Source organism: Canis lupus, chromosome 6, assembly GCF_011100685.1.
Source record: "Canis lupus familiaris isolate Mischka breed German Shepherd chromosome 6, alternate assembly UU_Cfam_GSD_1.0, whole genome shotgun sequence".
In the NCBI taxonomy this organism is placed as follows: Eukaryota; Metazoa; Chordata; class Mammalia; order Carnivora; family Canidae; genus Canis; species Canis lupus.
This window is the reverse complement of record NC_049227.1, coordinates 20,842,630-20,860,826: the sequence shown is the minus strand read 5'-3', so window position 1 is coordinate 20,860,826 and position 18,197 is coordinate 20,842,630. Positions and strand designations below refer to the sequence as shown.

The 18,197-nt window shown below is 50.0% G+C and overlaps 1 protein-coding gene across 1 annotated transcript in view; it reads left to right on the top strand.

Moving 5' to 3' along the window:
* Positions 1–2,197: 2,197 nt before the first annotated feature.
* HS3ST4 (heparan sulfate-glucosamine 3-sulfotransferase 4) overlaps positions 2,198–18,197 on the top strand; it is a 433,209-nt gene continuing 417,209 nt past the window's right edge. Inside the window, exons 1-2 of the mRNA XM_038540002.1 lie at positions 2,198–2,579; positions 2,649–3,021. Of these exons, the coding sequence (XP_038395930.1) occupies positions 2,198–2,579; positions 2,649–3,021 (755 nt within the window). The remainder of the gene's footprint in view (positions 2,580–2,648; positions 3,022–18,197) is intronic.

Below are 18,197 nucleotides of genomic sequence, written 5' to 3'. Positions count from 1 at the left end.
TTTCCAAATCGGAAAAGCGCACGTGTGGTAAAGCTAACTACACAGCAGGTTCACGTGGACGGTTGGGGGGAGTGCGTGGAGAAATTTGGGCTCTAGACACAGAGAGCCCTGGGCCAGATCCTGGGTATCCTGGTACCTGGGCATTGAAAGGAAGGTGGGCCACGGCAGTGGCAAGGTTTGCTGCAACCAGGGCCTCCTGGCTGACCACCCAGAACTGGGCTGCGAGTGGAAAGAGGGATGGGGAAAGCTTGTGTTTCTCTCCGCTCCAGTTGGCCCCTTCCCATTAACATTACAGTAATGCAGTTGTGTGGTGTTTGAGAAAGCATCCCTAGTTACAGGGAATGATTTACAGGACACCAGACTCTGCATTTCAGAGGTCTCCAGTGTACCATAAAAAATATATTATAAAGGAATAATCTTTATCTGAACCAAAGCTGCAGTGAAGGAAACTCATGTCCAGCTGAGAGCAGCAGTGAGCTTTTGTTCACTCAGGGAAAAGTCCGTGTTCTTCATCTTATTTGATTAACATTTCCCCCCCCCTCTCTTTGGCACTAGGTATCTAGTTAATATTTAGACATTCTATACATTTTCTTTCAACTGTTGTTCCTATTACGTGATCAAACAAAACCAGAGATGCCAACCACATCAGCCCGCCCAGAGAAGGCAGACCTACCCTACCAGGCACCCAGCTGAGGCTGGCAGGGTAAACAGGACTGGGCTCTCTGGAGCCAGCGTCTGGGAGAGGCCGGCCGGAGGGGTGTGCAAGGGAGGGCCAGTCCCTGTCCCCGGGAAGGGGCCTCTAAGAGTTCGTTAGAGTGCCTCGGTTGATCTCTTTGCCTCTTCCCCAACCCGTTCCTGCTACCTCCCTGAGCAAAACGCAACGGGAAGCAGTGTCTAGTTTTGAATCTTCCAGAGCCTTCTGATGTTTACCATTCCCCCCAGGAGAGGAAGGTGAGGAATGGAAATCTCTCTGCGAAGAAAATATAGTTAAAAGAAAAAAAAAAATCAATGAAGCGATGCACAGACACCCTGCCACCCAAGTTGTCTCTGCTTATTAGGGTGTTCAGAGCGACGATGGGCTCGGTCTCTATCAGTCCGGAGAAATCTGAGCTCCTTTAAGTGGCCATGCCCCCAAGGGGCGCAGGTGTACCCGTGGGTAAGAATGTCGCGTAGGGGGCTGTTTTGGAGCAGAAAGCACCGTCACCCAGTGTGTGTTGGGGGTAGGGGGGAGGAGGCAGAGGCTAAAGCTCTAGGGCCGGGATACCCGGGGGCTGGTATCAAAACTCCACCCATCGGGAGCTCCAAGATGAGATGGGGAGGCCGGAAAGATGGAAGTTTAGATGAGAAGCAGTTAGAGAGAAGAAATGACGCCCGGGCCCCCGGGAGGAGGATATCCGGGGTGAGAGCAGGGCGGGTCAGGGAGGGGCGTGGAGGCCCCGGGCCCCCCGGCTCCCGGGCGGGGGCGCGGCCGCGTCCCTAAAAGTATCGGGAGAGGGTCGGAGAGCGCGGCGTCCAGGCTCCCCGGGGAGGGGAGCGCGGGGCGCTGGGCGGGGCCCGCCTCCAGGGCGCGCGTGTCGGGGGCGGGGTGGGGGGGGGGGGGGGGAGGAGGCGCGATCCTTGCGCTCCCCGCGCCCTCCCCGCGCCCTCCCCGCGCCCGGGCCCCGGCGCACGCCTCCGCCGCCGCGCCCCCCTCCGCAGGCGCGCGAGCCGCACTCCCCTCCCCCGGCGGCGCGGGGCGCGCGCCCGGCCCCTCCGCCTCCCGTCCGCCTCCCCTCCGCGCCGCTCGGCTCTCCCGGCAGAAAGTTAGCAGCGGGGAAGGAACTCGGGGCCGCACCAGCGCGCGGCGGCGGCGGCGGCGGCGGAGGCTGGAGCGGGAGCCGCGGCGGAGCTGCGCACGGAGCAGGTGCCGCCGGCGGGTCCGCGCGCCCCCCTCGGTCCCCGCGCCCGAGGCTGGGGGGGTGGCGGGGGGCCGCCCGGACCCCGCGGGAGGAGCGCGGAGGGGGGGCCATGCGGCCGGGCTCCCCCCCGGCGCAGCGGGACAGCGGCCAGGGCCGGGGGCGCAGCGGCGTCGCTTCATGCAGCCGGGGCGGCTGGGCAGCGGCGGCGGCGGCGGCGGCGGCGGGGGCGGCGGCTGAAACCATGTCCGGGCAGCGCCGGGGGCCGCCGCCGCCGCCGCCGCCGCGAGCCGGGAGCCGCGATGGCCCCGTGGCCCGCGCCTCCTCCGCCTCCGCCTCCGCCTCCACCTCTCGCCGCGCCGCCGCCGCCGCCCGGCGCCTCTGCTAAGGGGCCGCCGGCGCGCAAGCTGCTTTTCATGTGCACCTTGTCCCTGTCGGTCACCTACCTGTGCTACAGCCTCCTGGGCGGCTCGGGCTCCCTGCAGTTCCCGCTGGCGCTGCAGGAGCCGCCGGGCGCCGCCGCCGAGCCCCCGCCGAGCCCGCCGCCACCCTCGCCGCCGCCTCCCCCCGTGCGCCTCGGCGCCCCCTCGCCGCCGCCCGCGCCGCCGCCGCCGGACAACGCGAGCCGCGGGGAGCCGCCCCCGGAGCAGCCCCCGGAGCAGCCCCCGGAGCAGCCCGCCGAGCAGCCCGCCGGGGCCGGGGCCGGGGCCGGGGCCGGGGCCGGGGCCGGGGCCGGGGCCGGGGGGGCCGGGGCCGGGGCCGACGGCTGGGGGCTGGCGAGCGGCGGCGGGGGCGCCCGGGACGCCTGGCTCCGGACCCCGCCGGCCGCCGGCGACATGGCCACGGCGCAGAGCGCGCTGCTGGAGAGGGAGGCGCCGGAGTCCAGCACCGCCGACGACGAGCTCGCAGGCCGGAGGGCGGCCAACGGGAGCAGCGACCGGGGCGGCGCCGCCGGCACCCCGGACTACGGGGAGAAGAAGCTGCCCCAGGCGCTCATCGTCGGGGTCAAGAAGGGGGGCACCCGCGCGCTGCTGGAGGCCATCCGCGTGCACCCGGACGTGCGGGCCGTGGGCGTAGAGCCGCACTTCTTCGACAGGAACTACGAGAAGGGGCTGGAGTGGTACAGGTAGGACCCGGGGCTGCGCGGGCGGGGCGGGGCGGGGCGGGGCCGGGTGGGCGCTCGGGGACCCCCGGAGGGCAAGCCGCGGACGCGCGGGCGCCGTGCCCCGAGAGCGCCTCGGCCCCCGGGGGCCCTCCCCGCCCACCGCTTGGCGGGGGCTGCTGTGCACGCCGGCCCGGGATCACTTCATTTCAGGGCGAGGGGCGCGGGCACCGCCTCGCTCCTTTCTGGCTGCCCCAGGCTCCGCGTCCCGGGGCAGGTGCCTCGTGCCTCCATCCGCCCAGCTCGGGGCCCGGGAATCCCGGCCCTGGTGCCCGCGGGGGGTGTCTCCCAGCTCCCTGCGCTTTCCGCGCCCTGGGGACGCCGAGGGAGGAATGGAGCACAGGGCAGCGAGATGGATCTGGGGAGGGGAGGGTGTGTGTGTGTGTGTGTGTGTGGGGGGGGGGTGCTTTGAGGTCCCCGGGAATCTCTTGTCGAAATCGCCCTGAAACGCATTTGCGTGGCCGGAATCCAACTTCGAGTATTTGCAGGTTAGAGCCACAGGAGCACGCAGCTGTTCAAAAAGGTGATGCTGGCAAGTTCTGGCTTTCTAGTAAAGACGGAGGGCGCTCCCCGCCCGCCCCCATCTCCAGAACTTTCGATCCCCTTGGCTGCATGAACACACCGGGTTGGTTTTGCCTCGGCAGCCCCGGCGTCTGTCTACGCGACAGTTGGTGCTCCAAGTTCTTCTCGTGCACTGCACCCGTGTCCTTTCTAACCTGCGCCTCCTTCGCAACAGATTGGAGCTCCTGCCTTGTGGAAACGTTCACCTCTCTCCTCTTCCACCCTCTGCCAGTGCTGAGAGGAAGGGAGGAGAGAGGAGTAGAAAGTTAGGCGCAGGTGAAATAAATGAATAATCCAGCTTTCTTGCCAGCCATCACATTTAACCGGTGCAGATGCTCAAACGCAAACCTCCTTCGCTTTTTTGGAATCTTTTTCTTTTTCTTTTTTTCTTTCTGTCCCTCTTTCCTTCCGTTTTCTATCTCTCTGGAAAAACAGATCCGGATGGCTGGCCCCGTCTCGCTTGCATCTCCGTAATTAATTGCAATTGTCAAACAGAAACACGGGCTTTGTCAGCTAAAGTGATGTTATCATCTTAACAGAGCCAATAGGTAAAATACGAGGATTGTTTCCTGACAAGTCCCTTTCCTGTTGAAGAGATGTGCTTTCCAAGTTTAAATTACAGCCTGGGAAAGTTTTAGAAATAGCTTAACTGGGGAAATAGATAATAAATGGGTGTACTGTGATTGATTTCTTCCACTTTAAAAAATATGCCTTATGCTTTCAAAGCTTGAGAGAAGTACATTTAGGCATAAACATTCCACCACATTAAACTGAAACAGCAAATGTGTCTGTTAATGTCTTGTCTGTTTCAACAGCAAGAACTAATTGCAATATTTTCAGAGGCTTCAAACAGCCCCCTCCTATCAAAACATAAAACAGCAAATGCCTAATTTAACTGGAAAATCAGTATTTATAACATCACGAGCCGTGGCTTCCAGTTTGCGATTATAATTAAAAAGGTGTTAGGATGATTAATGCAACAACAGCAAAATAGAGAAAGGGGTATGATGTCTGGGAGGGTTTCAGTTGTTTGATTGTTGGGGATGTTCCGGTCTCTGCTGTGAGGTAGCCTCGGCCCTATGAGGGTATCGGTGGCTTTTTCCAATCCTGATCTTAAAACCGTGTGGCTCCGGAGAAGTGCCAAGTGCCCTTCTGGGGGAGAGAGAGGCATAAAGATCACATCTTTCCAGCATGTGTTCGGGTTGCTGGGTAGCAGCTGGGAATCGAGAAGGGAGTGTTTTATTCAGATGACTTAAAGTTTGATGGAGGGTGCGTGGTGGGGAATGAGTGTCAGGAGGTCCCATCAGCGGGCCTGGAGAATTTTCTGAAGGAGCTGGTAGGAGATGCCGGATTTTCTTCTCTTCTTTCATGCCGGGGCTGGGAAGAGGAGGCATGGAGACAGGCATGACAGGGCCGGGGAAGGTACTGTCCTAGCACTGTCGTACTCCCAGCCATCACTCATGTGGTGTTTGGGGCTGAGGGTGAATATTTGGTACCCATCCATCCACAGAGCTGTTAGACCAAAGACATGTGGTGGGCAGATCCCCTTGATCCTTACTTAAGAGGAGGACCGTGTGATTTCTCTGTGTGTCCCTCCCCCCCACCCCCCCCCACCCTTTACCCCAGTGTCTGACCCATGGCAGATCCTCACAGTGCTGGAGAAGAACCTGTGTGACACAGAGGATCTCGGTAGCCACCCCAAACTGGCTGCTGGGAAGACTTCTAGAAACCTCTTCGGCCCACGGGAGTGTGCTGGGGCTGCTCGGATACCTCTCCAGCCTTCCCAGGGACAGCAGTGCTTTGAGGGTATTTCTGGGATTTTCATAGGCTCCGTCTCTTCAGGCTCCTGTCTCCCTCTGCCATGGAGGAAGAGGGGATGACATCCTCATTACATTGTAGAAAAGGAAACCGTGGCATCAATTCAAACGAGTAAGAGAAAGCCTTCTTCTTCTTTCCCTGCTCCAACCGCATCTTGTAAGTGGTGGCATCTGTGCTTGAACGTACTTGAATGGTCACACTTCCTCCCCATCCACGGAGCATTCCCTGCAAAATCTCCCTCTGCTTGCCAGACGGGAGGGCCACAGATGAATGAAAGGTTTCGATTCTCTCCCCCACTTGTTTTCTTTCCCTTTTGCTCGTCTGCTGTGCTGCTGCGGGAACCTGCTCGGTCTGCAAGTGTTTCTGGGGATGGTGTTTTCAGCCAGAGGGAGAAGCGAGAAGGATTTGGGGCAGCTCCGGGCCACGCTGCTTTGGGCTTCCTTCCTCTCCCGGCGGAACGGCCCTGAGAGTTGTTATTTCCCTCTGTGTCACTCCAGTCGTGTCCAAATCCGGGTTTTGCTTTCTCCTACGCTGTTGATCTAATGTGATTTAAAAACACATTTGAGATTAGAACGCATGCCTCCGATTTCAGGGCAAGATAGACTAATGGATTAGGGCGGGAGTGTTAAAGCTATGGGGGAAGCAAGCCTCACTTCGAGGATCGACTCAGGCCAGTAAGTGGGGGGTAGACTCGTCCCTCCACTCCCCATCCCTCCAAACTGGTAAAAGGAGAGAGCCACACGGAACCTTCCAGAATGGGCTGCTCCAGGCTGTCTGGGCAGAGACCTTACGCTCCTCTAAGGGACGGGACCTGGCGGCAGGTGTGCCAAACTCATCCAGGTGACAGGGCTGCCCTGAGTGTTAAAGACTGTGCAGTAACCGTGACTGCTTAGCCCCGCTCCAGGGTGATGGGAAGGGAACCTCCGTGGGTTCAGACTGTCTGCGCTGCCTATAGTTAATACACTCCTCCCATCTGCTAAGGGGAGATCACTCTGGAACATGCTACCGTCGTCGTACTACCCGGAGGAAAGTGGCTAACAGCACTGTTTGCACCTAGTATCTGGAGAGAGGCTGAGGGAGGACTCCAGAAAGGCACTGGCACTTAGGAAATGCCTGTTCCTACAGTGCTGGGTGCTTTGTGGATGTGCTCTCACATTTGAGTGTCCTGATGAGGGTTGTGAGCTAAATAGCGGCCTTCGTGTTTTACAGGTGGCTCTCGGAGGAGCGTGCATGATGGGCTCAGGGTTGCTCAGCCGGTTAGTGGCTGAGCTGACCCCATGCGTCTCAGTTTGTTTTTTTAAATATTTTATTTATTTATTCATGAGAGACACAGAGAGAGAGGCAGAGACCCAGGCAGAGGGAGAAGGAGGCTCTATGCAGCGAGCCTGATGTGGGACTCGATCCCAGGACCCCGGGATCACGCCCTGAGCCAAAGGCAGATGCTCAACCACTGAGGCACCCAGGCGACCCCATGCGTCTCAATTTCACAGGGCTGATTTCTTCCCTCCCATCCCACCACCACACAAAAACAAAAACTACTAACAAGATGTTTCCCTTCCTTGTTAACATTTAACAGTCCTTTAATAAATATCATTTACTTATTATTACACATACCCAGAACTGCTGTTAAGTACAGAGGAAACCGTGGTGACTAAGCACTTCGTGGTTCTGAACCAGACATTTGGGTGGTGGGCAGGGGAGACAGTGGACAGTCTCTTGTTACCTTTTTAATGTGGCTACTAGAAAATTTTAGCATCACGCTTGTGACTCACATCATATTTCCACTGGGCAGGGCTCCTAGTAGAGCAGTGCTTTTTAAGCTTTAAACGTGCACGCGTCACCTGGGATGTTGTGAACATGCAGGATTGTGAGTCAGCAGGTCTGAGGGAGGCCCTGAGAGTCTGCATTTCTAACATCCCAGGTGTTGCCGGTGCTGCCGATCGCTGGACCTCACTTTGAGTAGCAGGGGGTCTAGAGAGAAATCGGTGCATGGGTGTGTGTGCACAAACATGTGATTTTAAATCGAATGACTAGGGAAAACTTCTCCGTGAGGGTGATGTAAATCAAGTGAAAGAGGAAGATCCTGTCATGTAAAGATCTAGGTAGAGAGGTTTCCAGTAGTGGGAAGGGCAGGTGCAAAGGCCCTGAGGTGGAAGCGATCCTACTGGTTTTATAAAGGATTCTTTCAGTATTCCCAGTGCACAGTGTTTGTAGCTGGTCAAAACTGGGTTCACAGTCTGACTTTACAAGTTACTGGTGTATGATTTTGGATGACTGATTTAGCATCACTCGGTTTTAGTTTATCTGGGAATAATCCTTCTGAGATTTTTGGGAGGAATAAATGAAATAATAAAGGTGGATGTATAAAAAATGAGTCTTTTACTTTTTTTAAAGATTTTATTTATTTATTCATGAGAGATAGGGAGAAAGAGAGAGGCAGAGACACAGGCAGAGGGAGAAGCAGGCTCCATGCAGGGAGCCTGATGTGGGACTCGACCCCGGGTCTCCAGGATCACGCCCCGGGCTGAAGGCAGCGCTAAACCCCTGAGCCACCCGGGCTGCCCAAAAATGAGTCTCTTAGAGCAGAAATCCAAATGGACTCAGCTCCTGAGATTTTTTTTTTTTTTTTTAATTTTTCAAGTCAGTTTGGTCTCCTATGCTTTACCTTTCATCACAGCTGTCCTAATATTGACTGAAGAGTCTCTTATTGGGGATTTTTTTTTTTGGGAAAAGTCTAATAATGATTGGCTTTGCAATCTACATCTGCTTGACTTTTTAAACCAAGGGTCACTAACTCTCCTACCCAGTGAAATAGACTAGGTGGGAAGAGACCGGGGGCACTTGCTTTTCCATCTGCAAACGTTAACCACATCCTCCACTTGGTAGGAGAAGCTGGAAACCCAGGCCTTGATGTGAAATCTCTTGGTTTTTAACGTTGGCAAACAGATTAAAATTTCTTAAAAGCGCTGTGTGGGCCAGCACCGTGGGACAAACAAAACACATCTGTGGGCTGGATACAGCCAGCTGGCTACCAGTCGGTGACCTCTGGTTTAAACTCGTTTCAGAAAGTAACTGGCATAGCCCTAGCCTTTGCAGTTGCCAGAATTGTGGCTTACGGGTGCTGTTTTAGTTTAGATCCCCACCCCCCCTTTACAGATTTTGCAACAGCAACTAAGGGGGGGGGTACCTCCCAGATAGATTGCAACAATAACAAAAGGAGCTGGTCATAAAGAGGAACAATGAGGAAGAAAAAGAGAATTCATAAGTAAATTTCCCTTTTTTGTCCATTGAACATTTTCTTGAAGGCGGGACCACTCTTCAGTTGTTCCCTCATTAATCAGGAGCTTGGGTATGGGATCCGTACAGATGAGTTGCACCGAAAAAATAGACTCCGGCCTGGTGGATTCAGTAAGACCTGAGAGATGGAGAAATTGGGTTCTCGCTTTTGCTCTGCTATATTACTAGTTCTGTCTGACCTCAGGTTACTTGGTCTGTTTTTCTTCTTTTTAAAAAAATTTCTGAGATAATGAGACTGTTGTCTGCCAAGGGTCCGTTCAGTGAAATCCTTCGGTTCTAGAGCAGACTTGTGTGTTAGACTTTCTAGAGGGAGGGAGCCAGAAGGGGAGAAGCAACATTGTACAGAGCGTGTTTTTATATCCGTCTCTGAGCCCAGAGGCCGCTGCCTCTGCCCGGTGTGATCGCCATGCCTCAGTTTCTCCATCTGCAGAATGGGCTCAGTATTACTTCCCAGGGATTATGCGATGATGAGATGAGTTGATGACGTAGGACATGGCTCTTTCCCCTCTTTCTCTCTCTCTCCTCTTTCCCCCATGCCTTTCTTCTCCATCTCCCCTGCCCATCAGTACTGAAGGTCCTAAAGAGAAGGCTGTAACGCATTTTTCGTTTGAATATAGCCTTTTATTTCAAGATTATGTCTGAATGAGGGATTTCAAACCCTGAAGCAGCTCTTAAGTAGCTCTCCAGAGAATAATCAAAACCGGATTCCAGAATTTGGTCTATTGTAACTGGAGCTGAAGGAAGGGAAGAGTCTGATTTCATGAGGTAGCTGCAGCCAGGATTCTCCACCAAGGGCCTGGGGTAGGGAAATGGGCTGGCACTCTGGGCTTGTGTGCTGACATTTTCTTGAACCTTCCGTAGGAATTGATGCCGCTTGGCCTGCATGGCTACAGAGGCATTTAGAATGCCAAGGGCGTGCTTGCCTTCAGTTTTTCTGCAGAGCCGAAAGCATTTGAGAACGCAGGACTGTTGAGGCAGGACCCCCGCCAAACTCCCTGGCTTGAGATTTGGCTTCTTGCACACCGGTGTTCTCCAGCTGTCGTGACGTGACTTATTTATTTTTATTTTTACGTTTGTAGATCACACCAGCCGTATTTACTTTTAAACTGAGTCAGGAGAGAGGCCTCGAGATTTTAGGTGAATGAGAGATTGCTGGGGTTGTAGGGCAGGAAGATTTTTTTTTGTTTTGTTTTAAAGGTTTTGGCTTTGCATAATGGATGATATCTCTGGAACTGATTGAACCTCCGCCCTGTTAAAAGTAATCTCTTGATTCCGTTGGTTTCTGCGGTTTAACAAGCTTCTGTATAACTGTCTTGGGAATTTCAGTCTGAAATTATAATTCACTAAGGGAGCCTTTCAGCCGATCTTGCCATTAATTAAAAGCAGGCGGTTGAATTTTTTGTTTTAACACTCGCTAGTTAGGATTGCCTCGCTTAAAATTTTTTTCGACCTTTATTTAAAAATGTACAAAACGTATTCATCAGGAAACAAAAAAACACACGTGAATTAGTATTTTTTCTTTGATTGTGAGTAATAGAAAATGATCTTAAACTATTATAAATAGAAAAGGTAATTTACTGGTTTCTGTCATTGAGAAGCCTAGGGGGTGATGACTTCAGGAAAAGCTGGATCCAGGGGCTCATATGCTATCACTAGGTCTCTGTTTCTTTCCATTCTTTGCCATGGTTTTCTTGACCTTGCTTTCTTCTCAGATAGGTTGTCTCACCACATTTTCGGCAAGATGATAAATAGCAACCTCAGACAAACATACTTGATGTTTATCAATTCTTTTGGAAATCATTTTTCCTAAGAGTTTCTTTCTTTCTTTTCTTTTTTTTTTTTTTTTTAGATTTTATTTATTCATGAGAGACATAGAGAGACAGAGACACAGGCAGTGGGAGAAGCAGACTCACTACAGGGAACCTGATGTGGGACTCGATCCCAGGACCCTGGGATCATGCCCTGAGCAGAAGGCAGACGCTCAACCACTGAGCCACCCAGTCATCCCTTCCTAAGAGTTTCTATAAGAAATTCCCGGAGGTGCCATTGGCCCAGGTTGGGTCATGTGCCTGTTCCTAAAGCAGTCATGGTGTCGTGCTCTTATTAGACCCCGGTGATGTGGTCACTCACCCCTTTGGCCTGGGATAGTGGTTGGGGGCAGGGAAGTAGAGTTAGTCTCATGAAACCATAGGGAACAATTTCCCCATAAGAACAAAGTGTTCCAGGGTTCCGTTGTCAGAAATGGGGGCCATTTGAACCACGTGCTCATTAAACCTGTAAAGATCAAGTCTGGGACAGGTACCCGATCTCTCTGAGTGTTTTTAGAAAGAGGTACAAAGGGTTAGTCTGGGGAGGTCCGGTGGACTTGTTTTAGTTATTCACTCACTTAGGTATTATTTAAACACATATCAGTTGTCAACTATGTGCTAGGGTCAGACATGAATCAGTCATGGCCAGTGACCTGAAAGAGTTTATGAAATAGGGAAATGGACAAGTAAGTGACTACATCATAAGGTAATGAGAGCTCTGACGAAGTGGGATTTATTCGAGGAATGGAAGGATGGTTCGATCGTAGGCAGTCTAACAACGTGATTGATTCTTACCATGAGCAAACGAGAAAAACTCTGTGATTCACTTTATGGATGCTAAAAATAGAGCTGATAATACTAATATTCCTCATTTTGAGAACCACCTGCTGATAAAATAGAATCATCTACAAAGCCAGCATCATCTTTAATGGTGTACCACTAAAACGTTCCTGTTAAATTCCAAGCAAGCCCACAATGCTCATTGAGATCACTGTTATTTATCTTTGTTCAGGAATTAATTGATGATGCACTTGAATGAGGAAAAGAATGAGAAAGGGGGAGGTAGAATTATTACCATTTGCCAGCAGTTTCACCTCTTAATGGAAAGTCTGAGATAACGAATCCTCTCAACGAATCTATTAGGAACAATAATGGGGTTCATTAAGGGGATCGGTAAGGAAATTACTTTGCAAAATCTATAGTTTTCCTATGTGCCTACGCCAACCATTTTGAGAATATGATGAGAGAAAATACACTATTTATAGAAGCAACCAAAGAGACAAAATAACTAGGAATAAATTTAGCAAAACTTGCAAGGGACTTGTAAGAACAAAATTTTAATATTTTACTGAGGGGCAACAGAGAAGAGAGGAGTAGATGGAGAGGCTTCTTTGTCGAGGATGGCATGTCTTTCCTTTCCCTCCATCCCCTCTCTTCCTCCCTCCCTCATCCCTCCTCTTCTGTTTTATTGGAATTTAGAGGCATTGGTCGTTACTGTAGGGATCGCAGTTACAGTGGTTGGTGGTGGTAGAGCTGCAAGATTGAGGTCAGGCCTGTTTGAAAGTGGTCTGAAAATACTGTTTCTGTGAACAGGGCCAAAACCTTGTACTTCGTGTATAGGATTCTCTTATTACTGTGTTCTTTTGACCGAGAAGAGGATGGTAAGGCAACTGTTGCTGTTCAGATTCATATACAGAGTTAGAATTCCTTGTTGGGGAGGGGGGTGCATGCCCGGCTTTATATCCTAAATTCAAGGATGGTGGGACCGTGCACAGGTGTTGATTAACAGTTGGATTGGTGTAAATTAGAAGCTGTAGGTGAACACAGTGGAAAAATCAGGGACCAGTAATGGTTGCTTTCACTGGGGCAGGGAGATGAAGATTTGGGTAGGAAAGAATGACCATAGTGGTGGTGACAGGAGAGGCCACGCTTTGCTCCAGGCCCCAGCTCCTTCAGCCTTCACAGGGACCTTATGACACGGGTCCTGCTATTACCTGAATTTTCCAGGTAAGGGAGCTGAGGCACAGAGAGGTCATGTATCTGGCTCAGGGCGTGGGCTTGGCCTTCAGACCCAAGTCTTTGGCCCCAAACACACAGCATCTCCTTTTATTTGTCTTGAAGCTTTATCTAAACCCTCAGAAGTGTTGTCCTTCCAGGCACACGAGAGTGAACAGTAATCGTGTACCATTCCCTGCTCGACACTCTCCATTTCCCATGTGCAGATGGACTGGCCTGCCTGTGGGACAGGCTGGGGAAGGGGCGTGGGGGGAATCTGGTCCCAACGCGACAGGTTGGGGCACTGGTATCCTTTCTGTTCTGGGCCCAAGCTCGTTCCTGCTTTCGGGGCTTTTTATTTTCTGTTCTCTGGGCCGAGAATACTCTGCCTCCAGGCTCTAAACTACCTGTGTCTCCTCATCCTTCAGGTGTTGGCTTAAATTCTAACTCCTCGAGAAGACCTTTCCCAAAGACCTGTTTTTTTTTTTTTTTTTTTAAAAAAAAAACAAAAACCTGTTTCTACCCCTGAACTTTTTCTGCTGTTTTATTTTCTTCACAGCATATACTGCTTTCCCAAATCATCTGAATTCCGCATCTCCCTCTTGCTGGAAGGTGAATTAGGAGGAACCAGGGGTCCTGTCTGTCTTTTCCTTGACACTACCCAGATCAGTACTTGGCATGCAGTAGGGGCTCCATAAATGTGGTTATCAATCATTGATTTTTTTTGTTGTTTTGTTTTGTTTTATTTTTTCCTTAGGGAGGGAGAGAGAGAGTGAGCTCAGGGGGAGGGGAGGACAGAGAGAGAGAAAGAGACTCTCAAGCAGGTTCTATGTCCAGTGTGGAGCCCAACGTGGGGCTTGGTATCACGATCCTGAGATCACAACCCAACCCGAAATTAGGACGCTTAACTGACTGAGCCACCAGGCGGCCCTAATCACTGATTTAGGATCAATGAACTAATGCATAAAAGGAGTGCTTTCTATGTGCTAAGTTCTCTTGCAAAACTTCAAGCTTCTGGAAAGAAATAACACATTTCTTGGGAACTCTGGCTAAGAATTGTTCTAGGCTCTTTCACAATACTATTTTTGTAAGACTATTTTGGGCGCAAGAAAGAGAAACCCACTCAACCCAGCTGTGTGGGCTAGACAGTCTCCCCAAAAGGTTCCCTCCAACACACAACATTATCCATGTCTTCCTCACAGCAGCCTCACAAAGTAGATACTTCCTCATCCCACTTTTACAAATAAAGAGAGTCAGACTTCAGAAGGGCAGAGTGATGGTGTCAGAGTCACACGGCGGGTTGTCACAAGCCAGGTGTCTTTTGACTGTGACACATGGCTTTTGGTTCCTAGCCTTTGTTGGTGCCACCGACAGCATTTTATTATATTTTATTTTATTTTATTTTATTTTATTTTATTTTATTTTATTTTATTTTATTTTATTATTTTACTTTATTTTATTTTTTTATTTTATTTTTTATTTTTTATTTATTTTTTCACTGACAGCATTTTAGAAGAGCTTGGATTATTTCTGATGGGCCCTGAGTCCCAAGAGAAATTTGGATTATGTTTCTCTAGATGCATTGTCAGACTGTCATTCAGTAATCAAACAGTTACACAGGGGTATTTGATTTGTTACTCACTGTAGGTGTAGATAGACCTTTCCTTGTGCCCCCAGGTTAAGACTTTGGCAGGGATTTTGAGGTTTGGGTGTTCCTAGAGCCAAAGAAATCAAAGACAGGCTACCCGAGTGCCTCTGTTGTAGGGTGCTCTGACTCTTTGGAGCTACGTGGTGTTTTGAAAAAGAAAGCTGAACCTGGAATCAGAAATTCAGGATTTGAGTCTAATGTCTGTGACTGCCTTGCTCTGTGTGCGTGGACCTCATAGCCTCTGAGACTTTGTTTCCTCATCTCTGAAATGGGAATCACGGCCTCTGAGAATGTCACAGTGATTTTGTGAGGATGGAATAATGCTGATGCCCTGGGATCTGCATGGTCTACACATGTTGGTTGTTATTAATCTGTGCACGTTTTCATGAATTCCCCCAGGTAATTGGTTTTCTGGAATGTTGCACTCCAGGGAGTACGTGAAATACAGGACACTCTTATCATAAACTTAGACGAAGTTTAATTTACAGAAACTATTATGTAGCGTGGATATCAAACATTGGTTAGAGCGGACGGACTGCAGGAAGATCTCCAGAATTTCTGAGGAACCTCATGCTGCATAACTCTTACCTGACCATCATCTTTTTATACTGAAAAACCATAAAAAGCTGTGTTTAGGACACATTTGCTTCTTAGGATTGCCCTGCAGTTGGTGCCCTTTGGAAGTGCCTGGAAGATTCTCTCCGTTTGCTCTCAGTGGACTTACTTACCATGTCATTTTCTTATGCACCCTGTCTGTGTTTCCCAAGTTGTCATGTTCACTCTCCACCTTCTGGCTGCAGGAGTCATCCACTTTCTAACCTATGAAAGGCAGAAAATGCCCCCTCCCCCAAAATGTCCTCATCTTAATCTCCCGAATGTATGAGTGAATGTGCTAGATCACGAGGCAAAAGGGAATTAGGTTGCAGGTGGAATTATGGTTGCTAAACAGCTTACCTCGAATGGGGATCATCCCAGATTTTTGGGATGGGCCAGTGTAATCACAGGAATCCTTCCAAGTGGAGGCAGGAGGCAGAGAGACCGTGAGGGGCTCATCCTATTGTTACTGGCTTTGGAGGTAGAAGAAGGAGCCACAAGCCAAGGAATTGAGGCAGTTTCTAGAAGTGAGGGCAAAGGGAAGGAAATTAATTCTTCCTTAGAGCTTCCAGAAAGAATGCAGCTTGATGTTGCTTTGATGTGAGCCCATGGAGACCCGTTTCTGATTTTGGACTTAAGCTCATTAAGCTTGCCTGCCCGTGGTCACTTGTTACGCAGCAGTACACTCTCCTCAGATATCTCTCGCAGCCACCTTCTCGTTTTCTTTTCTTCCCTTTCTTTTTCTCCCTTTCTGGAAAATAATCACCTTTGGCTCTTAGAGGTCTCTCATCAAGCAGCAACATACGTGTAACCATCCACCATTTGCAGATGGTCACTGTCCTAGTTAGGCTAAAAAACGCAAGTGCTGGAACATGGAGATGTCAACTCACAATGGCTTAAATAGTTGATTTTTCTCCCTATATTACGAAAAGTGATATTTGAAGTTGGTAGCAGTCAGTGCTGCCTGGTGACCCATCACTCAGAGGGAACATGTAAGATGAGAGCCGTGAATTCAGGGGTGTAGGTTGTATGTGTTTGTATAGCATGGACATGCCAGCCAGTGTAGACTGCTGGAACAGCTCCCCGAGATTGTTCAGGGACGCAAGTTCTGTTCCTTCTATCTTGTCGCTGTGCCATCCCCCAGGGAGCTCGTTAGACACGCAGACTCTTAGATCCCATCCCATACTTTCAGAAGCAGAATTTGCATTTTAAGAACATACTTGAGTAATGATCCTGCACAAAGGTTGAGTAACAGGGCCTTGGAACAAGGTCTTTCAACCTTGGCACTGTGGACGTTTTGAGCCAGGAAAGTCTTCACTGTGGGGACTGTCCTGGGCATCGGAGGGTGTTCAGAGCTTCTCTGGCTTGTGCCTCCTGGATGCCAGGAGTTAGTCTTCATCCTTCATTTTAATAGCCGAACACATCTCCAGACATGGCCAAGTGTCTCATGGGGACGGGGGTGGGGTGGTGGTGGTGCTGGTGGTGGTGGCAAAACTGTCTCTGACTGAGAACCCCTGTGTTATGGGCCACCTGGGTGGCTCAGTGGTTGAGCATCTGCCTTTGGCTCAGGTTGTGATCCCGGGTTCCTGGGATCGAGTCCCACCTCAGGCTCCCCATAGGGAGCCTGCTTATCCCTCTGCCTACATCTCTGCTTCTCTGTCTGTGTCTCTCATGAGTAAATAAATAAAATCTTAAAAAAAAATAAAAAAAAGAACCCCTGCGTTAGAGGGTTTTTCTCTTCTGCATGATCAGAGCAGAAGTAAGGCAAAGTGCAGAAGGCCAGGAAGGAATTTCTTCTTGAGCATATGAGTCATCCGCTTGAGAAGTGGACATCCATGACTTGCACTCACATTCTGTTGGCAAGAATTTTGTTGCAGGGCTACATCCGCCCGCAAAGCAGTCTGGAAACAATTTTAGGTGTTTCTTTGCCCAAAGAGGAGGAGAGAGGAGGTCTGGGGGACAGTCAGCTGGCCGCTAAGGTAACTAGCGCAAGAGGTTAGTCTTCCTGTATCTCTTCTTAATCTGTCTTCTATCCAGAGGTGAAATCTGGTTGGAAGGGTGAAATTGATACAAATAAATTGAGTATATATATATATATATATATATATGCATATGCATATGCATATATACACACACACAGATATATATGTATATATTTTTGCAGTTGGAATATCAAACTATTTTAGATCAGAGGATGTTTTAGATGAACACATAAAATTTACTTGGTTCTCTGATAGCATATTTTGATATCAAGAGTTCAGTGTCCTCTGAACTTTAGTCATGAATATTACTCTTGCTGTTTTTTTTTCCATATAGAAGTACTTGACTATATTGATTTTTTTTACATGAAAAGTAATAATTTTTTAAACATTTGTAAGGACCATATTATTACTATAAATGTGTTTGATGAGGTGGAGATATACATACATATACACACATGAGTTTTTGTATGTATATACCTACATCTGTATGTGTTTATGTAACTATTCATGTATATATGTATCTGTCTTTTTTTTTTTTTTTTAAAGAGAGAGATGGAGAATGAGCACTTGCTGCAGTGGGGGCAGGGCAGAGGGAAGGGGAGAGGGAGAATCTTAAGCAGGCTCCAAGCACAGCACAGAGCCTGACACAGTCTTGATCTTGGGACCCTGAAATTATGACCTGAGCCAAAATCAAGAGTCAAGCACTTGGTACTACCCTCCCCCTCCCCATGTTGCTGCAGTAGACTCTTGCTTTTGTCCCTGCCAAACTCGTGCCCCTTTGTAGTGTGCTCTTCACATAGTAACTATAGTAAGTAATCCTTCTAGAACACAAACCAGACTGTATCACACGACAGAATCAGACCCCTGCCTGTCTTTCCAGGCACATTTATTTGCATTTTCTCTTTGCTCCTCTGCTTGAGCCACACTAGCTTCCCAAGAAGAAAAACATGGCCCTGCCTCAGGGCCTTTGCACTTGTTGTACTGGCCACCTGTATAGGTCTTCCTTAGATAATTTGTAAGGTTTGTATCCTTTCTTCATTTGAGCCCTCTGCTCCAGCTTCCTCCTCAACATTACCTTTTCCTGGACTGCCTGGACACATCTTCTGCACTCCTGCTGGTAAAAGTTCCACTCAATGGAAAATGCTGGTATATACAGTACTGCCATTAATATTTACCTATATTTTATAGTTACTTCACCTCCATCAAGATTTCTGGTCTCTTAATTTCCTGGTTTCCAGGCAGCCTGGGTGGTTCAGCGGGGGAAGCCTGGGTGGCTCAGTGGTTTAAGTGCCTGCCTTCCGCCCAGGGCGTGATCCTGGAGTCCCAGGATCGAGTCCCACATCAGACTCCCTGCATGGAGCCTGCTCCTCCCTCTGCCTGTGTCTCTGCCTCTCTCTCTCTCTCTCTCTCTCTCTCTGTCTCTATCATGAATAAATA